Here is a 25,050-nt window from a genome sequence, read left to right as displayed (position 1 = left end):
ACTAGTGTCTTTATTCAACCTTCTTAGCTATTAAACTATGAAAGGAGCCTGTACAACTGTGCAAGACTGAAAAGAAGGTTGGAGGTCAGATTTAAAATATGATTTGAAAAATTAAGATGGCATAGCAAGTCTATTATTAGCAAGCACTGTGATAACACTTGAAATGAAGTGTTAATAAATATGAACTGGTTCTGTTGCAGGCTGTTTCCACTTCGACAACGAGGCAGGAACCCACATGCCACTCCTCTGCATGAAGATGAAATTGAGGTAGCAGATAAACTGGAAATAGCAAAAAAAATGCATATTTTCTAGTAGAATGAACCTCTAACATGATTTGGTATGCTGTCTGTGTCTCCATTGAGGATTTTTTCCCTAACTTCCTGTTTAGGTGAAATGTGTCAGAACAGATATTGAGTTTGGCTGGAACTTCTCTATTTTCTGTCCATTGTATTTAGTGATGACTGTTTGTCTTCTAGATGATGAAGAATGATGAAGAGGTCAAGAGGAGGCTGCGTGAGGCGTATAAGTTCATGTTAGGATTCTATGGCCTCCAGCTAGTGGATGAGAGTACTGGAAAAGTTAGTCTAGCACAGAATTGGCAGGAAAGATTTTTGAATCTAAACTGGTGAGTGACTTCCATTGTGGTTTGATGATGTCTCATGATGTGGGGTGGTGTGGGGTATGAGACCATCTGACTAGAACGTCTGTCGATCAAAACAGCAAAAGCATCTATTGAGCTGAATTTCTAATAGCTTACTATTGTGGAAGTCATTGGAAGCTTTCAAATTTCTACATCCTTGGTGCCCAACCTGCTTTGGGATTTTTTTTGTGTGGCCCTCAGGGCCCCTGCAGACACTAATCTGTGTTTCCCTATTGGCCTGTTTTAGCAGTGATTTCTAGCAGACTTGTATAACATTTCTCCTCTGTCATGTCCCCAGTCTCCAACAACTCTTATAGCAAGTTCACAGTCTCTGGCCATCTCTTGTATTAAATGTGCAAAGTATCACCAGCACACAAAAAAAATAAAATAAATAAATGTGTTTCTTTGAATGTATGTGTTGTATCTGCTGCAATCATAAATTCCCCACCATTGGTGTGGGATGTGCAATGTATTATTTATTGTGGATGATTGCTCCAACCCTAAAACAATTATTACCAAATAGACCCGTGACCGTGAATGTTAATTGACATACCATCAATTATAATCATGAATAATTATTAAACCATGGAAAATACTGTCTGGACTATATATACAGTCAAAAACACTGTATGACCAAACAATAAATAAATAAATAAATATGTATAGAAAAGAAAGGTCCCAGTGCTCTTCAAAGAAGGGTGATCAGACCCACTTTCACAAATATAGATCCGTATTAAAAAGCTTCCACCAATCCGTGATACACCACCACCTGCCAAAATGAACACTCACCAGAGACCAATATTAAAAAAGCCTCGATTTATGTCGATTTATGCCTGGATCAACCACTCCTCATTAGAATGTGTCTGGGGTTTCCAAACCGGTATCTCAATATTCATTCCATATATCTCCACTTTTGAGGATCTTAAAACCTAATAGGAAAAAAACGCCATCATTGCGCATTACAGCGATCTGTTTGGAGCCTGTGCTCGTCGTTCCGTCACCAGGAACCGGCGTGCGGTGCAAGAGTCGATTTTGTGCGGGTTAGGGACAGGACGTGAAGTCGGCGTTACCCAGAAGCCTCTATGCGTGTTGCATCCAATCATGCGTCTTCAGGAAGGCGTCATCTTGCTTTAGGTATTTATGCCCTTATTACAAATTACTTTACCAATCGGCTTGCCACGGAACCAGAATTTCGCTTTCAGCCATATTAGTCACTGGTATTCTATGCCCTTCTTTTGTTCTAATAGCTTTGTTGATTTGGATGTATAGTGGGGACGGAAAGTATTCAGACCCCCTTAAATTTTTCACTCTTTGTTAAATTGCAGCCATTTGCTAAAATCATTTAGGTTCATTTTTTTTCCTCATTAATGTACACACAGCACCCAATATTGACAGAAAAACACAGAATTGTTGACATTTTTTCAGATTTATTAAAAAAGAAAAACTGAAGTATCACATGGTCCTAAGTATTCAGACTCTTTGCTGTAACACTCATATATTTAACTCAGGTGCTGTCCATTTCTTCTGATCATCCTTGAGATGGTTCTACACCTTCATTTGAGTCCAGCTGTGTTTGATTATACTGATTGGACTTGATTAGGAAAGCCGCACACCTGTCTATATAAGACCTTACAGCTCACAGTGCATGTCAGAGCAAATGAGAATCATGAGTTCAAAGGAACTGCCTGAAGAGCTCAGAGACAGAATTGTGGCAAGGCACAGATCTGGCCAAGGTTACAAAAACATTTCTGCTGCACTTAAGGTTCCTAAGAGCACAGTGGCCTCCATAATCCTTAAATGGAAGACGTTTGAGACGACCAGAACCCTTCCTAGAGCTGGCCGTCTGGCCAAACTGAGCTGTCGGAGGAGAAGAGCCTTGGTGAGAGAGGTAAAGAAGAACACAAAGATCAATGTGGCTGAGCTCCAGAGATGCAGTCGGGAGATGGGAGAAAGTCAACCATCACTGCAGCCCTCCACCAGTCGGGGCTTTATGGCAGAGTGGCCCGACGGAAGCCTCTCCTTAGTGCAAGACACATGAAAGCCCGCATGGAGTTTGCTAAAAAACACCTGAAGGACTCCAAGATGGTGAGAAATAAGATTCTCTGGTGTGATGAGACCAAGATACAACTTTTTGGCCTTAATTCTAAGCGGTATGTGTGGACAAAACCAGGCACTGCTCATCACCTGTCCAATACAGTCCCAACAGTGAAGCATGGTGATGGCAGCATCATGCTGTGGGGGTGTTTTTCAGCTGCAGGGACAGGACAACTGGTTGCAATCAAGGGAAAGATAAATGCGACCAAGTACAGGGATATCCTGGACGAAAACCTTCTCCAGAGTGCTCAGGACCTCAGACTGGGCCGAAGGTTTACCTTCCAACAAGACAATGACCCTAAGCACACAGCTAAAATAATGAAGGAGTGGCTTCACAACAACTCTGTGACTGTTCTTGAATGGCCCAGCCAGAGCCCTGACTTAAACCCAATTGAGCATCTCTGGAGAGACCTAAAAATGGCTGTCCACCAACGTTTACCATCCAACCTGACAGAACTGGAGAGGATCTGCAAGGAGGAATGGCAGAGGATCCCCAAATCCAGGTGTGAAAAACTTGTTGCATCTTTCCCAAAAACACTCATGGCTGTATTAGATCAAAAGGGGCTTCTACTAAATACTGAGCAAAGGGTCTGAATACTTAGGACCATGTGATAGTTCAGTTTTTCTTTTTTAATAAATCGGCAAAAATGTCAACAATTCTGTGTTTGTCAATATGGGGTGCTGTGTGTACATTAATGAGGAAAAAAATGAACTTAAATGATTTTAGTGTAGCGCTGGTAGATTTTCAATCTACTGTTGATAGGTAAATTTAGTGGGTTTTCTGTCCTCCATCCGGGAGGCCCACATAGCTGCAGCGCGTGGGTGGCCCAGAAGCCTGTCTGGGGCCTACCACAGCAGCAGCGGAGGAATGGTCCTGAGCTGTCTGTCCTACGGGAAGAAGCTGGACAATTGAGAAGATCCCAGGGGAGGACCCATCATGGAAGGATCATGCAGAGTGCTGGTCTGGAGAGGTGCCTGGTGACTCAGTTGGAGGACGTATCCTAAAGTAACCCTACCGCATAGTACTGCCGGGTTGGCTTAAAGGTTCTAGTGCTGTGTTTGCTATTCACCTTAAACCACTACATCCTGTGACAGAGGATCGTACGGGTTTCAATCCAATCAAGTCTGTGGCAGAGACTTTTGTTCGTGCTGTGTACCGGCTGCTAGGTTAGTGAGAGAAACCTATCCAGGCGGGCAAAGATTCGACTCTACAGAGGGAGTATATCCATCTACAAGCTTTCAGTTCTTAATACTACACTAAGACAAGGTATTTGAACTTCCCTGCAACTTTTCTTCTACCTCTTACCTGCTACTTCCTTCAATTCATGTTTATTAAAGCATTGGAAAAGATACTCAAGTGTCCGGTGCCTGCATTGACTGATGTTAAACTCAACGGGACCCTAGATCCGGTTCCGGTGAAATAAAGGTAACCAGCAGCTCCACCGAGAGTTATTGCTACATTAGCAAATGGCTGCAATATAACAGAGTGAAAAATTTAAGGGGGTCTGAATACTTTCCATCCCCACTGTATATACAGTCAAAAACACTGTGTGACCGAACAATAATAAAAATAAATATGTATAGAAAAGAAAGTCCCAGTGCTCTTCAAAGAAGGGTGATCAGACCCACTTTCACAAATATAGATCCGTATTAAAAAGCTTCCACCAATCCGTGATACACCACCACCTGCCAAAATGAACACTCACCAGAGACCAATATTAAAAAAGCCTCGATTTATGCCTGGATCAACCACTCCTCATTAGAATGTGTCTGGGGTTTCCAAACCGGTATCTTAATATTCATTCCATATATCTCCACTTTTTGAGGATCTTAAAATCTCATAGGAAACAAACTGCCATCATTGCGCATTCCAGCGATCTGATTGGAGCCTGTGCTCGTCGTTCCGTCACCTGGAACCGGCATGCGGTGCAAGCCTCGAATTTGTGCGGGTTAGGGACAGGACGTGACGTCAGCGTTACCCAGAAGCCTCTGCGCGTTTTGCATCCAATAATGCGTCTTCAGGAAGCTTAAGGCACCATCTTGCTTTAGGTATTTATGCCCTTATTACAAATTACTTTACCAATTGGCTTGTCGCGGAACCAGAAGTTTGCTTTCCGTCATATTAGTTAGTCACTGGTACCCGATGCCTTTCTTTTGTTCTAATAGTTTTCTTGATTTGGATGTATGCTTTGGGTCGTTGTCATGCTAAAAGATGAAGTTCCTCTTCATGGTCAGCTTTCTAGCAGAAGCCTGAAGGTTTTTTGACTGGTATATGGAACTGTTCACAATTCCCTCTACCTTGACTAAGGCCCCTTTTCCAGCTGAAGAAAAACAGCCCCAAAGCATGATGCTCACCACCATGCTTCACGGTGGGTTCGGTGTTTTTTTGGTGATGTGCAGTGTTGTTTTTGTACCAAACATATCTTTTGGAATTATGGCCAAAAAGTTCAACCTTGATTTTATCAGACCATAACACATTTTCCCACATGCTTTTGGGAGACTTCAGATGTGTTTTTGCAAAATTTAGCAGGGCTAGGATGTTTTTCTTTGTAAGAAAAGGCTTCCGTCTTGCCACTCTACCCTATAGTCCAGACATATGAAGAATACGGGAGATTGTTGTCACATGTACCACACAGACAGTACTTGCCAGATATTCCTGCAGCTCCTTTAATGTTGCTGTAGGCCTCTTGGCAGCCTCCCTGACCAGTTTTCTTCACATCTTTTCATCAATTTTGGAGGGACGTCCAGTTCTTGGTAATGTCCCTGTTGTGTCATATTTTCTCCACTTGATGATGACTGTCTTCACTGTGTTCCATGGTATATCTAATGCCTTTTAAATTCTGTTGTACCCTTCTACTGACTGATACCTTTTAATAATGAGCTCCCTCTGATGCTTTGGAAGCTCTCTGCGGACCATGGCTTCTGCTGTAGGATGCGACTAAGAAAATGTCAGGAAAGACCTACTAGAACAGCTGAACTTTATTTGGGGTTAATCAGAGGCACTTTAAATGATGGTAGGTGTGTACTGACTCCTATTTACATGAGTTTGAATGCGATTGCTTGATGCTGAAACAGCTACATCCCCAGTTATAAGAGGGTGTGTACATTTATGCAACCACATTATTTTAGTTTTTTATTTTTACTCCCACCCCCCCCCCCCCCCCCCAAAAAAAAGATTTCAGTTTGTTTTTCAATAGAGTTGTGCAGTTTATATGTCACATTAAGCCCTCATGCACACAGGCTGTTAAAAAAACGTTATGAAAACGCCAGTATCTTTGCAGTGATTTTTTTAAACTTTTTTCAGCTTTTTTCAGCTTTTTTGCAATAGCGCTTTTGAGCGTTTTTCCGCGTTAGCGTTTTTGAGCGTTTTTTTTTTCAAATTTTTTTTTCAATGGATCAAAAACGCTAAAAAACGTTGGTGAATGACGTTATTGAGCATTTTTGAGCGTTAGAGCGTTTCTACAGCTGAAAAACGTCTCTCAGAACCCACTGGTCCTGGGTTTTTTTTACAGCTTAAAAACGCCTATGCCACTTGCAGCTCAAAAACGCCTAGGTGGGCATGAAGCCATAGACTAACATAGACAGGCCTTTTTAAGCTGCAAAAAAGCTCAAAAAAGCAGCTGTAAAAACGTCCGTGTGCATGAGGACTAAAGGTGGAAAAAGTTCTGAAATTATTAATCTTTGTCTCATTTTTTTACATCACAGAAACCTGACATTAAAACAGGGGTGTGTAGACTTTTTATATCCATTGTATACTGAGATTAAATTACACACAGGTGGACTCTATTTCCTAATTAGGTGACTTCTGAAGGTTCCACTAGATTTTAGTTAGGGGTATCGGAGTAAAGGGGGCTGAATACAAATGCACGCCACACTTTTCACATATTTATTTATAAAACATTTTGAAAACCATTTATCATTTTCCCTCCACTTCACAATTATGAGCCACTTTGTGTTGATCTATCACATAAAATCCCAATTAAAATACATTTACTTTTTTGGTTGTAACATGACAAAATGTGGCAAGTTTTAAGGGGGTTTTAAGGCACTGTAGTTCATGAATTCTGTGACGTACATTCACTAGGCACTACTGCGGCACACATTTTAACACATTCTGCCTTTGAGCAGAACAGCTGATAAGAGGAGTTTCACGAGGAGGAGTCAGTACAGAAATCACAGCTTGCAGGCAGCAAGGTACCATGGGATATGTAGTCCTTAGAAATTTGAAGTAAAAAGCAGAAGAGAAGCTATAAAGCATGCAGGGCATCCAGGAATATGTGTAAAGAGATGGCCAGCAGACAGGCAGAGCTCACAACATAAAAGGAACTTTTTCAAGTAAGCTTGTATTGGATTGTCAAAAGTAACAATTGTTTGTATTACTATTACAATGCCGATGTTACATAAATGAAGGAGTATGTTGTGACCAATAATCTCTTAAGCACACAAAATATGGCTAATATACTTTCTCTCCTCTTTGTTTCTGTAGGCATAGCCACAACAATCGGCGAATCACACGAATCCTCATGTGTTTGGGGGATTTGGGTTACGAACACTACCAGGAGCCTCTCATCCGTTTTTTCCTGGAGGAAACCTTACGCAATGGCAACTTACCGAATGTAAAGAGGAGCGTGTTAGATTACTTCATATTCTCTGTGAGGGACAAGAATGAAAGAAAAAAACTGGTGCAGTTAGCCTGGGAACTCTATGAACCCAAACATCAGTTTATTTGGGGGCCGATGAATACAGAGGAAGAGATATGCTGCAGCTATTGCTGTTTCTGGTTATAGCGAAATTATAGTGTATCTTCATTCAGCAGATACTTTGCGTTATTTTTAGGCGCGGTTCACACTGATGAGATGCGGAAAAAGCACAGGAATCACTGCATTTCCCGCATCGCACCGCATAGCGATCGCACGGTGTTCATGCAAACTGCCACAGGTGTCAATTAAAAGTTAACCACACCCCAAAAGCAGGTCGCAGAATGCAGTGCGATTGCTAGAATCAGACCACATGGGTATTAACACCCATGCAATCTGATTCCAGTGCGGCAAAAACAAAAAGGTACATGCACTATTTTTGTGCGGATGCAGTGCGATTTGAGCCATACAAAAGGATGGGCTCAGATCGCACTGCACAGAATCGCATGCGATTTTTCAGTGCAATTCCTGTGCAAATCACATGCAATGTGATGCATTGCATCCTTAGTGTGAACCCAGCCTTACAGTCCTTAGCTTTAAAGTAATTTTGTTGTGCCTCACATTCTACAAATGTCTGCTTCTTTTTTTTTTTTTTTAAGCAAAACTACCTGAAGCTGTGCAAAAAGCCAGACAGAGGACCTGGTCTAGTCACTATGACTGCCTGTGATCTACCTGTAGCTGATCTTTCGCTATTTACTGGCTTACAATGCCCTATTTTGCACTGTGTGGAGGCAGCCATCTTGGTAGAGGCAGGGTTTTCCTTCCTCATGTCAGAGCCTCCAGCAAGGAGAACAGTGAGCAGCACAGTAATGACATCAACAAATCTGAGACTAGCAGTCAGAGGCAGTAGCGCCTCACACTGCAGATCTACAGTTATAAGGCTGAAGGCACAGAAGTGTCTAGGCATACTCACTTACATACTCAGGAGAAATTCAAGGGAAAAGGTACACTCTTTTTAACCACTTCAGCCTCAGAATATTTGGCTGCTCAATGACCAGGCCATTTTTTGCCATACGGCACTGCGTCACTTTAACCGACAATTGCACGGTCGTGCGATGTTGTGCCCAAACAAAATTTATGTCCTTTTTTCCCCCACAAATAGAGCTTTCTTTTGGTGGTATTTGATCATCTCTGCGGTTTTTATTTTTTGCGCTATAAACAAAAAAAGAGCGACAATTTTGAAAAAAACACAATATTTTGTACTTTTTGCTAAAAAAAAATGCTTTACTATCTAAAGTTAAAACAAAAAGGGCAGAAGATTTAATAGATGAAAGAAAAAATGACTGAAGGTCCGCTTTAACTGTATACATTTATAGACTGGCCATTAGAAAGTGGCACATTTAGCTACCACAATGACTCTATCCTAGGGTTGCCACTTTTTCATCAAGCCAAACCCGAACATTTTAGAAGCGCACAGTCATTTTTTTTTTCTATACACTATAGGATTGTAACAGACCTGGGACACTTTTGGGCACTCTGAAGAGAATAGTAATGTGGAGCACATAGTGCCCCCTCACCCTCCTGTCAGGCCCTGTTCCAAGCCACATTCCTGTCTGAATGTGTCCTGGTTTTAGGTGGACTGAAACCCAGACACATGATTCAAAACCCGGACTGTCCGGGTGAATCGCGGACAGATGTCAACTCTACTCTATCCATCTACATAATGACTGATAATCAGCTGCACAGGGAGTGTATTGTTTTTTATGTGTTGGCTGACTCATAAGCTGGCAACACATTATACAATTCTCTTGTGCAACTTTCCTTTAGATTTTCCAAAACCATATGATATGAGGTCAAACCTAAACACTTTCAAATTGTATCTACTCAGGCAGGCCCTTGCACTACATAGTTGAACTTAAATTTAAAGTAAATTGAACAATAAAAGTTGTATAATGTGTATCCAGCTATAGACATGCACAGTAGGGAAAAAGCAGAAAACCAATGCAAAGCAGGAAGAAAAACCAATAAACCTAATAAGCAAATATGGCTGCCCATATGCATACAAAAAAATTCTAACTATAAAGAGAAACCAATTTTTTAAACGATTCACATATTAATTTGCTTATTTACATCAATCTACATAAATACTTGAAAAAAATGTACATTTAAAAAAATAAAATAAAGAATGAAAAATCATATTTATGAATACACCAGATTTCTATGCTGTTTTTTACATGTTTTCACACACCCAATTCAATGAAGTGTTTTACGTATAAACATCAACCCTGTGGCTTCTTACATACCTTTAGCCCCCTTTCACACTTGTGCGACTTCAAAGTCGTGCGATTTTACCACGATTTCGTGGCCGCGATTTTACCGCGATTTGGGATCAGTACTACTTTGTACGACTTTACAGGGTTGGGGTTTACAAATGCTTTGACCCTCAGCTTGTGCCTACAAAGTCGTACTGAAATTGTGTCTATATTATTCAGGTACGATTTGCATGCTACTTGAGGGTTTAACATTGAGGTCTATGGACATCAACTCGCATGGAAGTTGGACCAAAGTAGTGCAGGGACTACTTTGAAGTCGGCAAGACTTAAAGTTGTGCCAATATGGATGGTAGTCATTGAAAATCATGGAGAATGACTTGTCATGCGATTTTGCAGTACAAAATCGTGGGACAAGTCGTATAAGTGTGAAAGGGGCCTTACTGTCTAAGGGCCCTTTCACACTTATACGACTTGTCCCACGATTTTGTACTGCAAAATCGCATGACAAGTCATTCTCCATGATTTTCAATGACTACCATTCATATTGGCACGACTTTAAGTCGTGTCGACTTCAAAGTAGTCCCTGCACTACTTTGGTCCTACTTCCATACGATTTGTACTCCATAGACCTCAATGTTAAACCCTCAAGTAGCATGCAAATAGTACCTGAATAATATAGACACGATTTCAGCACTACTTTGTAAGCACAAGCTGAGAATGGTTAATGCCAAAGTTGTGGCAAAGTCGTACAAAGTAGTACTGCTCCCAAATCGCGGCAAAATAGCGGTCGCGAAATCGCGGCAAAATCACGCGACTTTGAAGTTGTATAAGTGTGAAAGGGGCCTTAGTCCAACATGCAATGAAAGCATACCACAGACAAAAGTTTCTGAAGTGTGCCACTGTAATATCCGAATGTCATGTTATACAATACGGAGAAGCACGATGGGCAGTAATCATCTTAAACAATTTTATAAACATTTTAAGCAACAGCAGAAGCGTGGAATTGACCTTTTTTACATAGCAGATAATGTATCCCAGCTCTGGGTTCTATCATGGATAAAAGAGTATTGTGACATACTGTAGGTTTTACCCCTTTCATGACTAAAGCATTTTTTTGCTATTCAGCACTGCGCTACTTTAAAGTGGAGTTCCACCCCAAAAAAAAAAAAAAATGTAATTTAGTGTGGCTCTGGAACGCCTATGAACATATTTCTTCAGCGTGGAAATGGTAATCTGGGGAGTGATATTAGACGGTATAAGCTTGTTCACTGTTTGATAAAGAGGAGTTCCAGACTGACACAAAAGAAATTAAAAGTCAGCAGCTACAAATACTGTAGCTGCTCACTTTTAATATAAGGACACTTACCTGTCCAGGGTCCCGCCATGTAGGCACCCCAAGCCATTTTGACCATCGGCTTCGGGTGCAGGCGCAGACATTGCAAGCAAAGGAAACCGGAAGTTTCCTACTGTACATTCGCGAGTCACATTATGCTTCCCTAATGGTCCCGTCGTCTTCTCGGACACACACAGGTCCCAGAAGGCAGCGAGGGGAAAGGAAGAGGGGCCGATCCAAACGCGGAAGTGACCTACCTTGCCGCGGCGAGGTAGGACAGAAGTCGAGCTGCAAAAGAAAATAAAAAGGTACAAAACGATTAAAAAAAAAAAAAAAAACGATATCCAAAAATGAGGGGGATGGGGTGGTCTATTGTTCAAGTCCCAGTTCAATTTTAGCCTGGAACTCCGCTATAAGTACGGCAGATCACTGTTCTGACAAGAGTGGTTTATATACTGTACTGGTTGTAAACTGTTTGGGACGCAGCCTTCACATGATGCAAATATTAATAGAATGCACGAGTGATATTAAAGCAGAGTTCCACCTACTTTTGAAAGGTGGTCTTAAACCAAAAGACCACCCCTCCTTTTTGGATATTTTTAATTTTTTTTCTTTAGTACCTTATTTGAAGTACTAAGTGTACTTCCATTCCAGCCAGAAGGCTCCACTGCCAGTTTCCCTTAGTCACACTGGTGGTGCCTGCACCCGATCCGATGGACAGATCGGCCTTGAGGGTGCCGACATCGCGGACTCCCTGGTAAGTGTCCTTATTAAAAGTCAGCAGCTACAGTGTTTGTAGCTGCTGACTTTAAAAAAAAAATGTTTATGGCTGGAACTCCGCTTTTAACAGGAAATATCTTGAGACCTGGCATCTGCAGGATCCGTTGCAACAATAAATGTTGATTTTTATATTTTTTAACCTGCGAACCTAACAAGAAGACATATGGTTGGATTTTGTCAAATATTCTGTACGGAACCAATATTTTAATTTGCTCACTTTTTGATTTCGATTTTTTGTTTTATTTGTGTGTTTGTTGTTTTCTTGTAATTGGAAAAAAACTTTTTCAAATACAGGTTAAGAAAAAAAATAAAAGTAGTTATAGGGGAGTAGGACTTCATCCCTGAGCTGGAGTTTGGGGGGACAGACCCTTCTTCAGAGTTGCCACCTTTACGGGTTGTAAGATCGTACAGTGGTGGCAACAACAACGTAGTGAATTCAAAGAAGGAAAGAAATATGCTCCAGCTCTTGCTGTTATTTTAAGGTCTGGGAGAAGATAATAATCTATCCATCTGTCAATAGTCTATGAAGTCATCAACACCCTGAACCTTGAAGAGCATTTGCTATAGCAGACGAAGACTATGCCAACGTCTACTGCTGTGAGTTAAAATCAGAACGAATAGAGCCACTGTAAACGCAAGGTCACCAAAGCTGGACAACTGAAGACTGCAGAGTCTTTTCCATCACATTGAGGCCAAGAGTCGAGGCTGTTCTGAAGTGGTTCATCTCCAGTACTAGATAATTGTAAAGAAAGTAACCATTGAGTGTATATCTAGTGTCTCTCTATACATATCACACAATAGCCCACTTTTTGCAAGCAAACCTTACATCTCTAGCACTGGTTGCTTAAATTTGGACCATCTGTGTCTGATTCATGATTGTCAAGCTCATGAAACTTGGATTCTTTATTTACTCATTAGTGTAGTAATACTTCAGTTCACTGCTATAGGAAAGAGATTGGGGTAAATACAGGGTTCTAGTGTGCACTGGACACAATTTACCAGAGACAGGGGGCAACCATGCACAATCTGTGCCAACCACCATCCGCTCCTCCATAAACCTGTGTTATGTGTGTACAAAAGCGTCTGCCCTTTGTAGCACGGCCCCCTAGGGGACTGCTGAGAATTACCTGCTCATCTGCACGGCCATGACCAAGTGAACCTTCCAACCCACCTGACACTCTGGGTTCAGACATCCTTGTATGGCAATAATCAAACTGTGTGGCAATAATCAAACAACTCAGTATAATTTGGTTCTGAAAAATTTTACTTGAACCAAATAAAGAAAAGTTACTTCAAAGAGAAAGGTAATAAATCTGCTGAGCCGAGATAATAGCGCTATCTCAGCAAACAAATTACTCCCAAAGACACAAGACAATAGTTCAGCAACAACAATATTATATACATATACGTGCACTCCTTTTTTGATCAGAGGTCACCTCCTAGTGGATGTTTCAGTTAACTACTTATGCAGCCACACTGAGAAAGATGTAATCTAGCCAGCCTATGCTATCCTAATGAAAGGAGCAGGTCTACAAAAAGCAATATAGGGGCCTTCCTATAAGTAATGGCAAAAGAGTTCCATGTTGCAGATCTGATGTTCTTCGCCAGCTAGTTGGAGCTCGTTAACTGTAATCCGTTTGGGTATAATGAAGGCAATAGATTCCTAGTGGTGAAGATCTGAAGGCGTCTGAGCACAGTGTTTAAGCAATGCAGTAAAGTGTTCCTGGGGCAAAGATGTCTGTGCAAAGTGTCTCTGTAATGGTGACAATGAATAGATAAAAGGTCGAGCAATTTGCCCTCTCACCAACAACCAAATCGCTCCAATGTCTTCTGCACAGGAACTCATGTAACGGCACTCGTACAGCGGATCCACTGTCTCGGCCTTCCGAAGTGAAGCTTACCACACGCACCCACATCGACAGACAGGCAATCCGAGTGATGTTGGAGACAGGATGTCTGACAGTGAATAACAGAGCTAGGCCCCTTAGGCCTCGGGTTGGAAGTAAGACTTGGTAGGGCGCGACCTCTCTCCCTGTTGCACAGAGAGGTCCGTCTGGCGTCAGGCCCAGGAGGAAGAGACCTCCACGCGGGATTTTCGATCCTTTTATAGCTACTGCCAGCCATCTTCATGTTACAGCAAAGATCCCTGGGATGTGTAGTCTTAAGGTACATGGATGCGAAGCAACTCGCTGAAGGAGAACTATACGTCCTATAATTCACTTTGTTGGGCACACAAATATGCGGTCACTGGTTACACTGATTACCAAAAAGGGCAAGCGATATCTAGGAACATTGAAAGGTATGGTGCTTTCTGCTGGTGCTTTCCCCCCATTTGAAAGTCTTTGGTCCCTAAAGACAGGGCATAACCTAGAATCACTTTACTACATGAAGCTAATCAATTGTCTACTAAACTAGAGGCTGCAAAAGCTAATAACTGGCTTAATGAAGCATCCTCTGATAACAAACTATATACATCAACAGGAGAGGAAGTCATGTTAAGTTTATGACAGGCCAAAAGTATATCAGTGGCCCCCCCAGTAGTGTCAGAGGGTGGATCGAGGTCATCCTTCACCAAAGACTCGGTGAAAGAGGCAAGTACTTGACTGGGACATTGAGCAGTGGGTGTGAGTTCATTTGAGTTTTCTCCAAGAGTGTCATAGGTCAACCTCTTTGGGGGACATATCTTTTGTCTCAGCCGAGAATGTATGTCTTCCAGTGACTCAGGTTCCTGTTCTGTTCCCCAATAACTGCATCCAGCTCCCAATTCAGAGCCTACCTTGGTCTCTGGCTCTACCTCAAGTTCTGGTTCTATTTCAGGTTCGGAAAAGATATTTGCCACAACTAGCTGACTATACTGATTGTGGACCACATCCCTAGTACATAGAGTAAAAACAAATTCCTCAAATTGGGACTTTAAATGGACCACAAACAGTATTTATCAAAAAATATACAAATTTATTGGACATAAATATCAATCAACAACATTGGAGTGGGAATAAAAACAAACACATGTGTTGGGATCAGAAACGGAAACAGCTGAAGAGAAAGCCCAAAACTGTCAGACAGACCAAACGTCCGGACATAGTGCAGGACCCACTGATATCGGGGTACTTTGATGTAGTAGTGGGCTTAGCACTATATGGCCATATGGTGTAACTAAATCCCCATATTTTCTGAATATGCTCAGGTGTTTTTAAATAGCCTTGCAGGAGTTAAATGTCATTTTTGTATGTGTGCGCTGTAATCTTTTTTTTCTTTTCATACTAAGTATGAACACCGACAGTCCCATCCCCCCTACAGTTAGAACACACCCAGGGAACACAGTTAACCCCTTCACTGCCAGTGACATTTATATAGTAATCAGTGCATTTTTATAGCACTGATCGCTGTATAATTGTCAATGGTCCCAAAAATATGCCAAAAGTGTCCAATTTGTCCGCCGCAATATCACAGTCCTGATAAAAATAGCAGATCGCCGCCATTACTAGTAAAAAAAAAATAATAATAAAAATGCCATAAATCTATCCCCTATTTTGAAGACGATATAACTTTTGCGCAAACCAATCAATATACGCTTATTGCGATTTTTTTTTTTTTTTTTTTACGAAAAATATGTAAGAATACATATCAGCCTAAACTGAGTAAAAAATGTGTTTTGTTTTTTTAAAGAAATGTGGGATGTTTATTATAGCAAAAACGAAAAGATTGTGTTTTTTTCAAAATTGTCGCTCTTTTGTTTATAGCGCAAAAAATAAAAACCACAGAGGTGATCAAATACCACCAAAAGAAAGCTGTATTTGTGGGAAAAAAAGTGCATCAATTTTGTTTGGTTACAGCGTCGCATGACCGCGCAATTGTCAGTTAAAGCGACGCAGTGCTGTGTTGCAAAAAATGGCCTGGTCATTGAGCAGCCAAATCTTCCGGGGCTGAAGTGATTAAACCATGTCCTGTCATTGAAAGAGTAAACCAGGAAATAGGAAGCCTTCTGAGCTTGAACACAGAAAAACAATAAATCACGCCACCAGGCCTGAAAGCCCTGGAGATATGCCAGCTGCCCTTAGGCTGGTTAAACACAGATATGCTTTCTGCTCAATAGGCTGAACAAGAGAAATACCTCGATTCTGCAGTGGTGGCCAGCACCTGTGGCTTTCTGAATTACAGAACAGTGACTGCATATGAATAATTAATTTTCTGCCTGGCTCTTTTGGCAACAGACAATTGAGAAATCACTTGTTTTCAAGCCAGTTGGTGCCAACAGGGCCACCCATGGAGCAAATTTTGTCAAATTCAGCATGAATGCACCAAAATTTGGTCCGTGTATGGTCAGCTTTTCCTCAATTACATAAGATCTTTTGCTTTCCTTATCATTTACATTCCACACATCCTGTACTTCTGGTGATCTTTCAGATACAGATCAGAGGACCCAAGTGAAGGAGCTTTTATTTTAACATATATTTAAAGCCGAAACTTTATTTTAACCACTTTACCCCCAGGCCAATTCTGACATTTCTCTCCTACATGCAAAAATCATCTTCTTTTTAGCTAGAAAATTACTTAGAACCCCCAAACATTATATACATTTTTAGCAGAGGATCTAGAGAATTAAATGGTGGGTGTTGCAATATTTTTTATTCACACGCTACTTGCGCAACGGTTTTTTAAACAGAATTTTTTTGGACAAAAAACACTTTAATTAATTTTAGTGAACACAAACACAATATAATATCCAATTTTTTGGTAATATATAAAAATATTATGCCATGTCAAGTAAATAGATACCTAACATGTCGTGCTTTAAAATTGCATACGTCTGTGCAACTGCACCAAACGACAGTACCTAAAAATCTCCATAGGTTACCAGTTTAGAGTTACACAGAAGGTCTGGTGCTAGAATTAATGCTTTTGCTCTGATGTTCGTGGCAATACCTCACATGTGAGGTGTAATCATTGTTTACATATGCGTGTGGGATCGATGTGTGCGTTTGCATTTGCGTGTGAGCACAGGGGGGGGGGGGGGGCGGAGCATTTAGAATTTGTTTTATTTATTTTATTTAAATGTATTTTTTTAACAGTGTACCTTTTTTTTTTTTTTAACTTTATTGCCAGTGGCAGCCGGTCCATAAGGAGCGCCCCCCCCCCCCCCCCCAAAGTTAGTTTGCCAAATAAGAAAGCTAATCATAGAACAATTTATTTTTAAATAAATGATAATATGACTAACATTTTTGTAACATCTTAACGTTAAAAAATGTGAGTCATATTATCATTTTTTAAAAAATATATTGTTCTATGTTTGTGCACTGTGCGGGGCGCCAGACTAATGGGTGTCTATTGGGTCCGTCAATTTTTGACAAGCATGTGATTTGAGCCTGAGGCTCTAATTGGCTTGTCTTAGGTTGTCCTCGGAGTGCAGAGCACTGTGCCCCGAACCCTCCCACTTTTGACTTTAGCGAATCAATATTTGCCATTGCGTTACTTCCGTTTCCCGATTCTCGTCCCAGCCAATCAGGAGACTGAAGATTTGGGAACCCGGAAAGAAGACTGGGTTAACATGGAAGCCACCAGGTATCGGAAGCTGTGACAGCCCAGCACTGGAGGGCTCTGTTTGTAGGTAAGTATCACGGTGTCCTCTGGTGAATGCAGACCTGGAGGGGTTTGTTTGCGCACCCCCATAAATTTTTTAGCACCAGCTGCCACTGTTTATTACTAACACAAGGGATGAACAACATCCCTTGTGATAGCATGGGCCTTGATAGGTCCTCTTTATGGAGTGATCTGGGTTCTTTTAGATCTCTAGTCTGGCAGAGCCAGCAGGGTGGATTCCAACAATATGGTCAGGATCCTTCCAAAGTATGGAGCATCTCTGCCACGTCAGTCAATATCAGGTAATAGCACGTTTTTGCACTTAGGTCAGTAAAGTAGCCTTCAAACTCCTTTCTCAATTAGGGACATTCAAATACAATTCCAATTCACACCTGAGCGATTTTCAGCTTGTAAAAGTCTCAGTTCTGAAGCTCCAAAACATCCACCAAGCATAATTCCATTCATTTCAATGGCCCCTGTTCACATATGAGTGTTCTGTCGCCTGAAGCTCAAAGAGTACATGAGCTTCTTTTTTGGCAGATTACAGGTGTTTTTGGCTCCATAGACTTCAATAGAAATGCCTGACTTGAGCAGAAAAACGCTTGCAGGCTCAAATAGCAGCTCTCCACCGCTTGGGAGGAGAGGGAGAGGAAATTAGGGGTGGGGAGCTGCTATTTGAGCATTTTACGAGCGTTTTACGAGCGTTTTTCTTCAAGCTCAGGTATGAATGGGGCCTGAGCGTTTTTTTTTTTGTGGCCGTAAGAAAAACGCCCGTCGCTCAAAAAAGTACATGAGCTACTTTTTTGTCACAGTACAGGTGTTTTACTGTTTTTCATTGGTCTCTTGTCAACTCAAAAGGCCTGCACAAAAAAATGCCCGAAAAACGCATGTAAAAATAGCAACGTCTACAGTGCCTTGCAAAAGTATTCAACCCCCTTTGGCATTTTACGTGTTTTGTTGCCTCACAACTTGGAATTAACATGGATTGTTTGAGGATTTGCATCATTTAATTTACAGAACTTGCCCACAACTTTGATTTTTTTTTTTTTATTGTGAAGCAACAAATAGGCCAAAATAACAGAAAACGTCAATGTGCATAACTATTCACTCCTCTAAAGTTAATACTTTATAGAGCCACCTTTTGCGGCTATCACAGCTCATTTCTCCTTGCAAAACTGCTCCAGCTCCTTCAAGTTGGATGGTTTGCGCTTGTGAACAGCAATCTTTAAGTCTGACTACAGATTTTCTATTGGATTGAGGTCTGGGCTTTGACTAGGCCATTCCAACACATTTACATGTTTCACCTTAAACGACTCAAGTGTTGCTTTAGCAGTGTGTTTGGGGTCATTGTCCTGCTGGAAGGTGAACCTCCGTCCTAGCCTCAAATCACACACAGAGTGGTACAGGTTTTGCTCAAGAATATCCCTGTATTTAGCACCATCCATCTTTCCCTCAACCCCGACCAGTTTCCCAGTCACGACTGCTGAAAAACAGATGGTGTTCTTTGGGTGATGTGATGTGTTGGGTTTGTGCCAGACATAGCGTTTTCTTTGATGGCCAAAAAGTTCAGTTTTAGTCTCATCAGACCAGAGCACCTTCCTCCATACATTTTGGGAGTCTCCCGCATGCCTTTTCGCAAACTCAAAACGTGCCATTTTGTTTTTTGCTGAAACTAATGGCTTTCTTCTGGCCACTCTGCCATAAAGCCCAACTCTATGGAGCGTATGGCTTATTGTCGTCCTATGTACAGATACTCCAGTCTCTGCTGTGGAACTCTGCAGCTCCTCCAGGGTTACCTTAGGTCTCTCTGCTGCCTCTCTGATTAATGCCCTCCTTGCCCGGTCCGTGAGTTTTGGTGTGTGGCCGTCTCTTGGCAGGTTTGCTGTTGTGCCATGTTCTTTCCATTTGGTTATGATAGATTTGATGGTGCTCCTAGGGATCATCAAAGATTTGGATATTTTTTTATAACCTAACCCTGACTTGTACTTCTCAACAACATTGTCCCTTACTTGTTTGGAGAGTTCCATGGTCTTCATGGCAGTGTTTGGTTAGTGGTGCCTCTGTAAGAGTCCAGGGCTTACTACGCATGCACCAATGGCGCGTTGATGCAAGAAGAAATCTGTGGCAACTGAGCATGCGCCAAAGACGCCTCACTGCGCCAACCCGCACCTGCGCTGAAGACCTGATGGAAAAAGGCAGGAAAATGCCCAGGAGGCGCACATGAAGTGACCTCAACCCAATGGAAAAAGGCGGGAAAATGCCCAGGAGGCGCACAGGAAGTGACCTCAACCTGATGGAAAAAGGCAGGAAAATGCCCAGGAAGTGACCTCAAACTTCCCTATATAAGCCCAGCCTGGACACTGCCAAATTGCTAGATTATCTTCAGTCCCCCCTTGTTCCTGTGCTAGTGTGTGATCTGTCTCAACTTGTTGTGACCTGGAAACCTATTTGACTACTCTTGTTTGCTGCTTGCCATTGACCTCAGATTTGTTCTTTGACCATTCTACTTCTTTGCCCCTTTTGTGCTCAGCTGCCAGATTGTAACCGACCCCGGCTTGGATCTCAACCATTCTTCTTCTGATTAACCCTTTTATACTTTGTTGCCAAACTGGACTGGACCACGGCTCGGATCTCGGACTAAGGCTTGCACGGTGCTCCGCACCCGTGCCACTCGGTATCCAGCAAGTCTGTCTCCATCTCCAGAGGCTTCAAGGACCCGAGGTGCAAGGGATGCCTCCCCACTACTTTGGTCTCACCTTGGGTACGTGGCTCTCGTGACAGCCTCTTGCTTAGGTGTTGCAGCCTCTGGGGCCTTTCAAAAAGGTGTGTATATGTAATGACAGATCATGTGACACTTAGATCGCACACAGGTGGACATCATTTCACTAATTATGTGACTTCTGAAGGTAATTGGTTCCACCAGAGCTTTTTATGGGATTCATAACAAAGTGGTGAATACATACGCATATGCCATTTATCAGTTTTTTATTTCTGAAAAATAGATTTATGTATATATTTTTCTAATTTTACTTAGACTATTGTGTTCTGATCCATCACATATAATTCAGATTAAAAAAAACATTGATCTAAATGCTGTAATGCAACAAAATAGGTAAAAAGCCAAGGGGGGTGAATACTTTTGCAAGGCACTGTAGATGTGAACGGAGCCGGTTTGGTAATTTGTACAGAACAGCTTCACTGGGCAAAATAAGAACAAATATACCTTTGGCATACATAAACTGCTGTTTTGATGGGTGTGTTATGCAAATTACAAATCTAAGAAGGGAAAGTGAAAGTAGAAACTTCGGTATGTGTTGCAGTAAAGTTTCAGGAACACAATTCATCTTGTTTTCTCTCTTACAGGCACAGCAACACTTCATACAGCAGGAAAACATATCTCTTCTTTGTAAATAACTTTTGAAACTTTTTTACACGGCCGAATAACAGGTAAGCGTACAGCTGATTCATATTCTAACTAATGTCTATAGATGACGTCTACCTTACAGGCTGATAGCTTATTTCTTCCGATCCCTTTGCTGTAATAGCGTGAGAAAAAAGTTTGTGATCCTAATTGTTAGATTAGAGGGCGGAACGTCCTCTAGTTGTATGATCCTGTAATAGGCATAGAGCGTGAACTTCCTACACAGCCGATTATTCAAGAGCCAGTATACAGAAGTCACACCCTTCGTGCTAAGCCTAAGGTGATTGTAGCCATATTAGTGCACTTGCGGCAACACAGGTAAATCGGTATTAGGCCTGGTTCACACCTATGCATTTTTAGTGCTTTTTTGCATTTTGCAGCATTGCTCTACAGAACGTGTTCCATAGGAAACCATGTTCAAATAGACTGTAGGGCAAATCTGCAAAATGCAAAAAGCACAAAAAATGCATAGGTGTGAATCAGGCCTAAAGCGGTATTAGGTCTGGTTCACACCTATGCATTTTTTAGTTTGTTTTCAGTTTTGCAGAAACACACTACAGTCCATTTAACCTGGTTTCCTATAAATGTAGTTCACATCTGTACGTTTTATGAAAAGGGCCAGGGACTTTTTTCTGGTTTTTGTTTCCTTAGACTTCAATGGATAAAAAATGTGTACTTAAAAGTGCAAAATGCACCTGGAATATGCAAACTGCAACCTGCATAGGTGTGAACGAGGCCTTAAAGCGGTTGGATACCCTAATTATTAATTTTTACCTACAGGTAAGCCTATAATAAGGCTTACCTGTAGGTAAAATAAATATCTCCTAAACCTATACTGTTTAGGAGATATTCACTTTGCATGCAGCCGCTGACGTCAGCGACGCATGCTCTGAGAATGCGCAGCGCACGCTGGAGGAAAACTCCTGCGCGAATGTGTGGGAGTGACGTCATCGTGGCTCCAGCCACTCACAGTGCCGGAGCCGTGAACCCGGAAGACATACCGAGGGCAAAATGTCAGCTCCCTCGGCGTGGACCGGGATTAAGGTAAGAATTTCATAATGAGCTAGTATGCCTTATGGGTTTATTTATTTTATTTTTTTTCCTGCGGGTATACAACCGCTTTTAAGGGGTTGTAAACCCTCACGTTTTTCACCTTAATGCATCCTATGAAATGGCTTTTTGTGACCAAAGGCGCTTGTTGGCCGATGTGATAGCCACAAGAAAAGCAGGCTTGACAGAGAGATCCTTAATAGACGTTGGGATAACTCCACCGGCTCTGAGCTCCGAGAGCGAGTCGAGGATAAGAGGAAGATTCCATCTGGGCCCTGAGTCTTACTGCCCCTCTGAAGAATTGCCAGACGAGAGGGTGGCCGGCACACGAGACTCCCGATAAGGCCGATAGGGTCGACACTTGGACTCTAAGGGAGCCGACTGACAGACAGGTCTAGGCCTGATTGTAGGAATTCCAGAATTTCAAGTCCCTGAATGATCTTCTCGTGGAGGATGTGAACGCCACAAACTTGGCCCATATTCTTCCGTAAACCTTGCTCGTACTAGCTCTTCTCAAGCTTATGCTGGGACCCCCTCCTTCATCAGTGCAGGTAAGCGTGTAGGGTCCAAAGAGGAGGACAAAAAAAGAACGCAGTCTCTGGCTGTGAGCTCAAATTTATAGGAATGGGGTCCTATAGCATTGGAGAGGAGGTGGGGTAAACCCACACGTAGGCTGACATGGAGTTTGTCAGGAAATGTTAATTTGAAGGGGTTAAAAGTGTATTCTGAGAGCAAGAATTTATGTTACGTGTAAATGCGTACACAGTGATACGCACACAAATACGCACAAAATAAATACAAGAAATTTTGACCAGGGATACTGATGCTGAAACATCAGTACTGTATGCAAGTACCCTAATACAGGAGATGTGTTACTGGCCAGAACACCAGGTGAAAACAGAGAGGGAAAAAAGCCTTAAAAAATAAAACGAATGCAGCCACCACACCTAATGATTGGTAAGTTTCAATATATTATGTTTTTTGGTTTTGGGTTTAATACCACTTAAGATATTGTCTGTGATAATTTTTTTATTTACAGTAAATACATTTTGAGGACAAGCTTTTGGGCTCCAAGCAGTTACACAAAGATTTAGCAGAATGCTTGTTTTGCTAAATCTTTATGCATCATGATCAGTTCTGCTTGGACCAAAAAGAAGGGGGTACCCCGAAAGCTGTTCCTTTCCTGTGCAAATAACAGTACTTAGGTAGTATTATACGCTCAGTGTTAACACATTGCGCAGAATAAAATAAATATTCCCCAGTAAACTATTTGTTAAACTTCTTACCCCAGCACTTCCAGTTTACAGCTTTCAGTGCTGTTGACTCCCGTTCTTTATGTGCTGCAGTGGCAGCCCGTCCATAGGGGGCACAACGGCGCCAACCCCCCCCCCCCCCCCCCAAGCTGTAAAAAAAAAAATGCCCTTTAAGAGTGTACAGGCGTCGGACACACGGCGGTCTATGGGAAGCTTCCTAGCTTGCAATCAGCTGATTGCAAGCTGGGAAGCTGATTTGCCCGTGTGCAGGGCGTGTGCAGGGCGCAAACGATGTGCCCGCACACACTCCCACTCTACACTGATTTGTTTCTGTCCTCCCTTCCTGCATTTTAATTGGCGGGGATCGGAGGACGTTGGCCGGTGCTTTTTTCAGCACACCCGTGTCTCTTCCGGTTGCAGTGTGGAGTGGACACAAATGGACGACTGAGACTGCCAGGGCGGGTCCATAGGCAGAGGTAAGCCCCTACGCAGGGCAGTAACTAGGCATGGACAAGGAGAAGCGTCTCTGTATAGATGCAGGGACTGGGGGACAAACTTGGAGTTGGAGCAGCTCCTCCTCTCAGTAACAAGGAAATGCAGGGAAGTTAACCTTTCACTCACCCACATGATAACAGAGCTCACTGCACACTAGGCTCAGCCTTATTTATTGCAGGAGAGACACAGATCTTCCCATGTGACAGTTTGCCCTTCCCAGTGCTGCTATCTTCAGCTATCTCCTTGTTTGTTGAACTTGTCTCCAGTTATGGAGTTATACTGTCCCAGCAGTCTGAGTGTGCAGTGAATGTTCTGTTATCAGGTGAGGAGGTTAACCCTTTACTTCCCTGCATGCTCTTATTACCTACTGGAGGTAGGGAGGGTATGAGCCCAGGTTCAGACTACTGCGATCTAAGACATGGCATGTGATTTGCACCCGCACTGCAGTGCGAATCACATGCGATGTCTGTGAGATTCACAGAAAAAAATGTGCAGGGACTTGTTTTCCCCCCACACTGAAATTGGATCGCGTGGGTGTTCTCACCTATGCGATGCGATTTCTGTGCGAGTTCACACTGCGATCTGTGAACCGATCTGGGGGTGTCATTAACATTGCAATGACACCCGCAGTGGTTCGCAGAGGGCGGTGTGAACTGCCTGTGGGAGAGATGCGATGCGGGAACCGACGCTGGAATCGCACTGGTTCCCGCATCGCATCAGTGTGACCCCGGGCTAAAGGAGAAGGATCATCTCATAAAACCAGGGCTGGTGCTCCATGCTTCTAGATTAGAAGCATCCACTATTTTATAATTCAACTGTTTGTTGAACCCGGGTGTATTACAAGGATGAGGATGATGATGATGAGGGGTGTATTATAGAATGATGAGCATGGGTGTATTGTACAAGGATGAGGATGATGAGGATGGGTGTATTGTACAAGGATGAGGATGATGAGGATGGGTGTATTGTACAAGGATGAGGATAGCGATGATGGGTGTATTATACGAGGATGAGGATGATGGTGACGGGTGTATTATACAAGGATGAGGATGATGGTGACAGGTGTATTATAGAATTATGAGGGTGGGTGTATTATACAAGGATAAGGATGATGAGGATGGGTGTATTATACAAGGATGATGATGACTTGTGTATTATACAAGGATGAGGATAGCGATGATGGGTGTATTATACAATGATGAGGATAGCGATGACGGGTGTATTATACAATGAGGATAGCGATGACGGGTGTATTATATAATGATGAGGATAGCGATGACGGGTGTTTTATACAAGGATGAGGATGATAGTGAGGGGTGTATTATACAAGGATGAGGATGATGAGGATGGGTGTATTATACAAGGATGAGGATGGGTGTATTATACAAGGATGAGGATGATGATGATGGGTGTATTATACAAGGATGAGGATAGCGATGACGGGTGTATTATACAATGATGATGATGGCTGTATTATACAATGATGAGGATGGG

General features: G+C 42.2%; 2 protein-coding genes across 5 annotated transcripts in view; both read left to right on the top strand.

Annotated features, from left to right (window-relative positions):
* LOC141114044 (opioid growth factor receptor-like) overlaps positions 1-9,581 on the top strand; it is a 31,854-nt gene extending 22,273 nt beyond the window's left edge. For all 3 annotated transcript variants that reach the window (XM_073607494.1, XM_073607492.1, XM_073607493.1), the window contains 3 exons: positions 201-267; positions 477-625; positions 7,221-9,581. In XM_073607494.1, coding sequence (XP_073463595.1) covers positions 201-267; positions 477-625; positions 7,221-7,521 — 517 coding nt within the window. In that variant the 3' untranslated portion in view covers positions 7,522-9,581. The remainder of the gene's footprint in view (positions 1-200; positions 268-476; positions 626-7,220) is intronic.
* An 11,038-nt stretch (positions 9,582-20,619) lies between these two features.
* Positions 20,620-25,050, top strand: part of LOC141114042 (uncharacterized) — a 34,748-nt gene continuing 30,317 nt past the window's right edge. For both annotated transcript variants that reach the window (XM_073607487.1, XM_073607488.1), the window contains exon 1: positions 20,620-20,784. The gene's annotated coding sequence lies outside the window, so the exon portion shown is untranslated. The remainder of the gene's footprint in view (positions 20,785-25,050) is intronic.

This window comes from Aquarana catesbeiana, linkage group LG12, assembly GCF_042186555.1.
Source record: "Aquarana catesbeiana isolate 2022-GZ linkage group LG12, ASM4218655v1, whole genome shotgun sequence".
Lineage (NCBI taxonomy): Eukaryota > Metazoa > Chordata > Amphibia > Anura > Ranidae > Aquarana > Aquarana catesbeiana.
The sequence above is the reverse complement of the archived record's forward strand: the minus strand, read 5'-3'. Positions and strand labels throughout refer to the sequence as shown.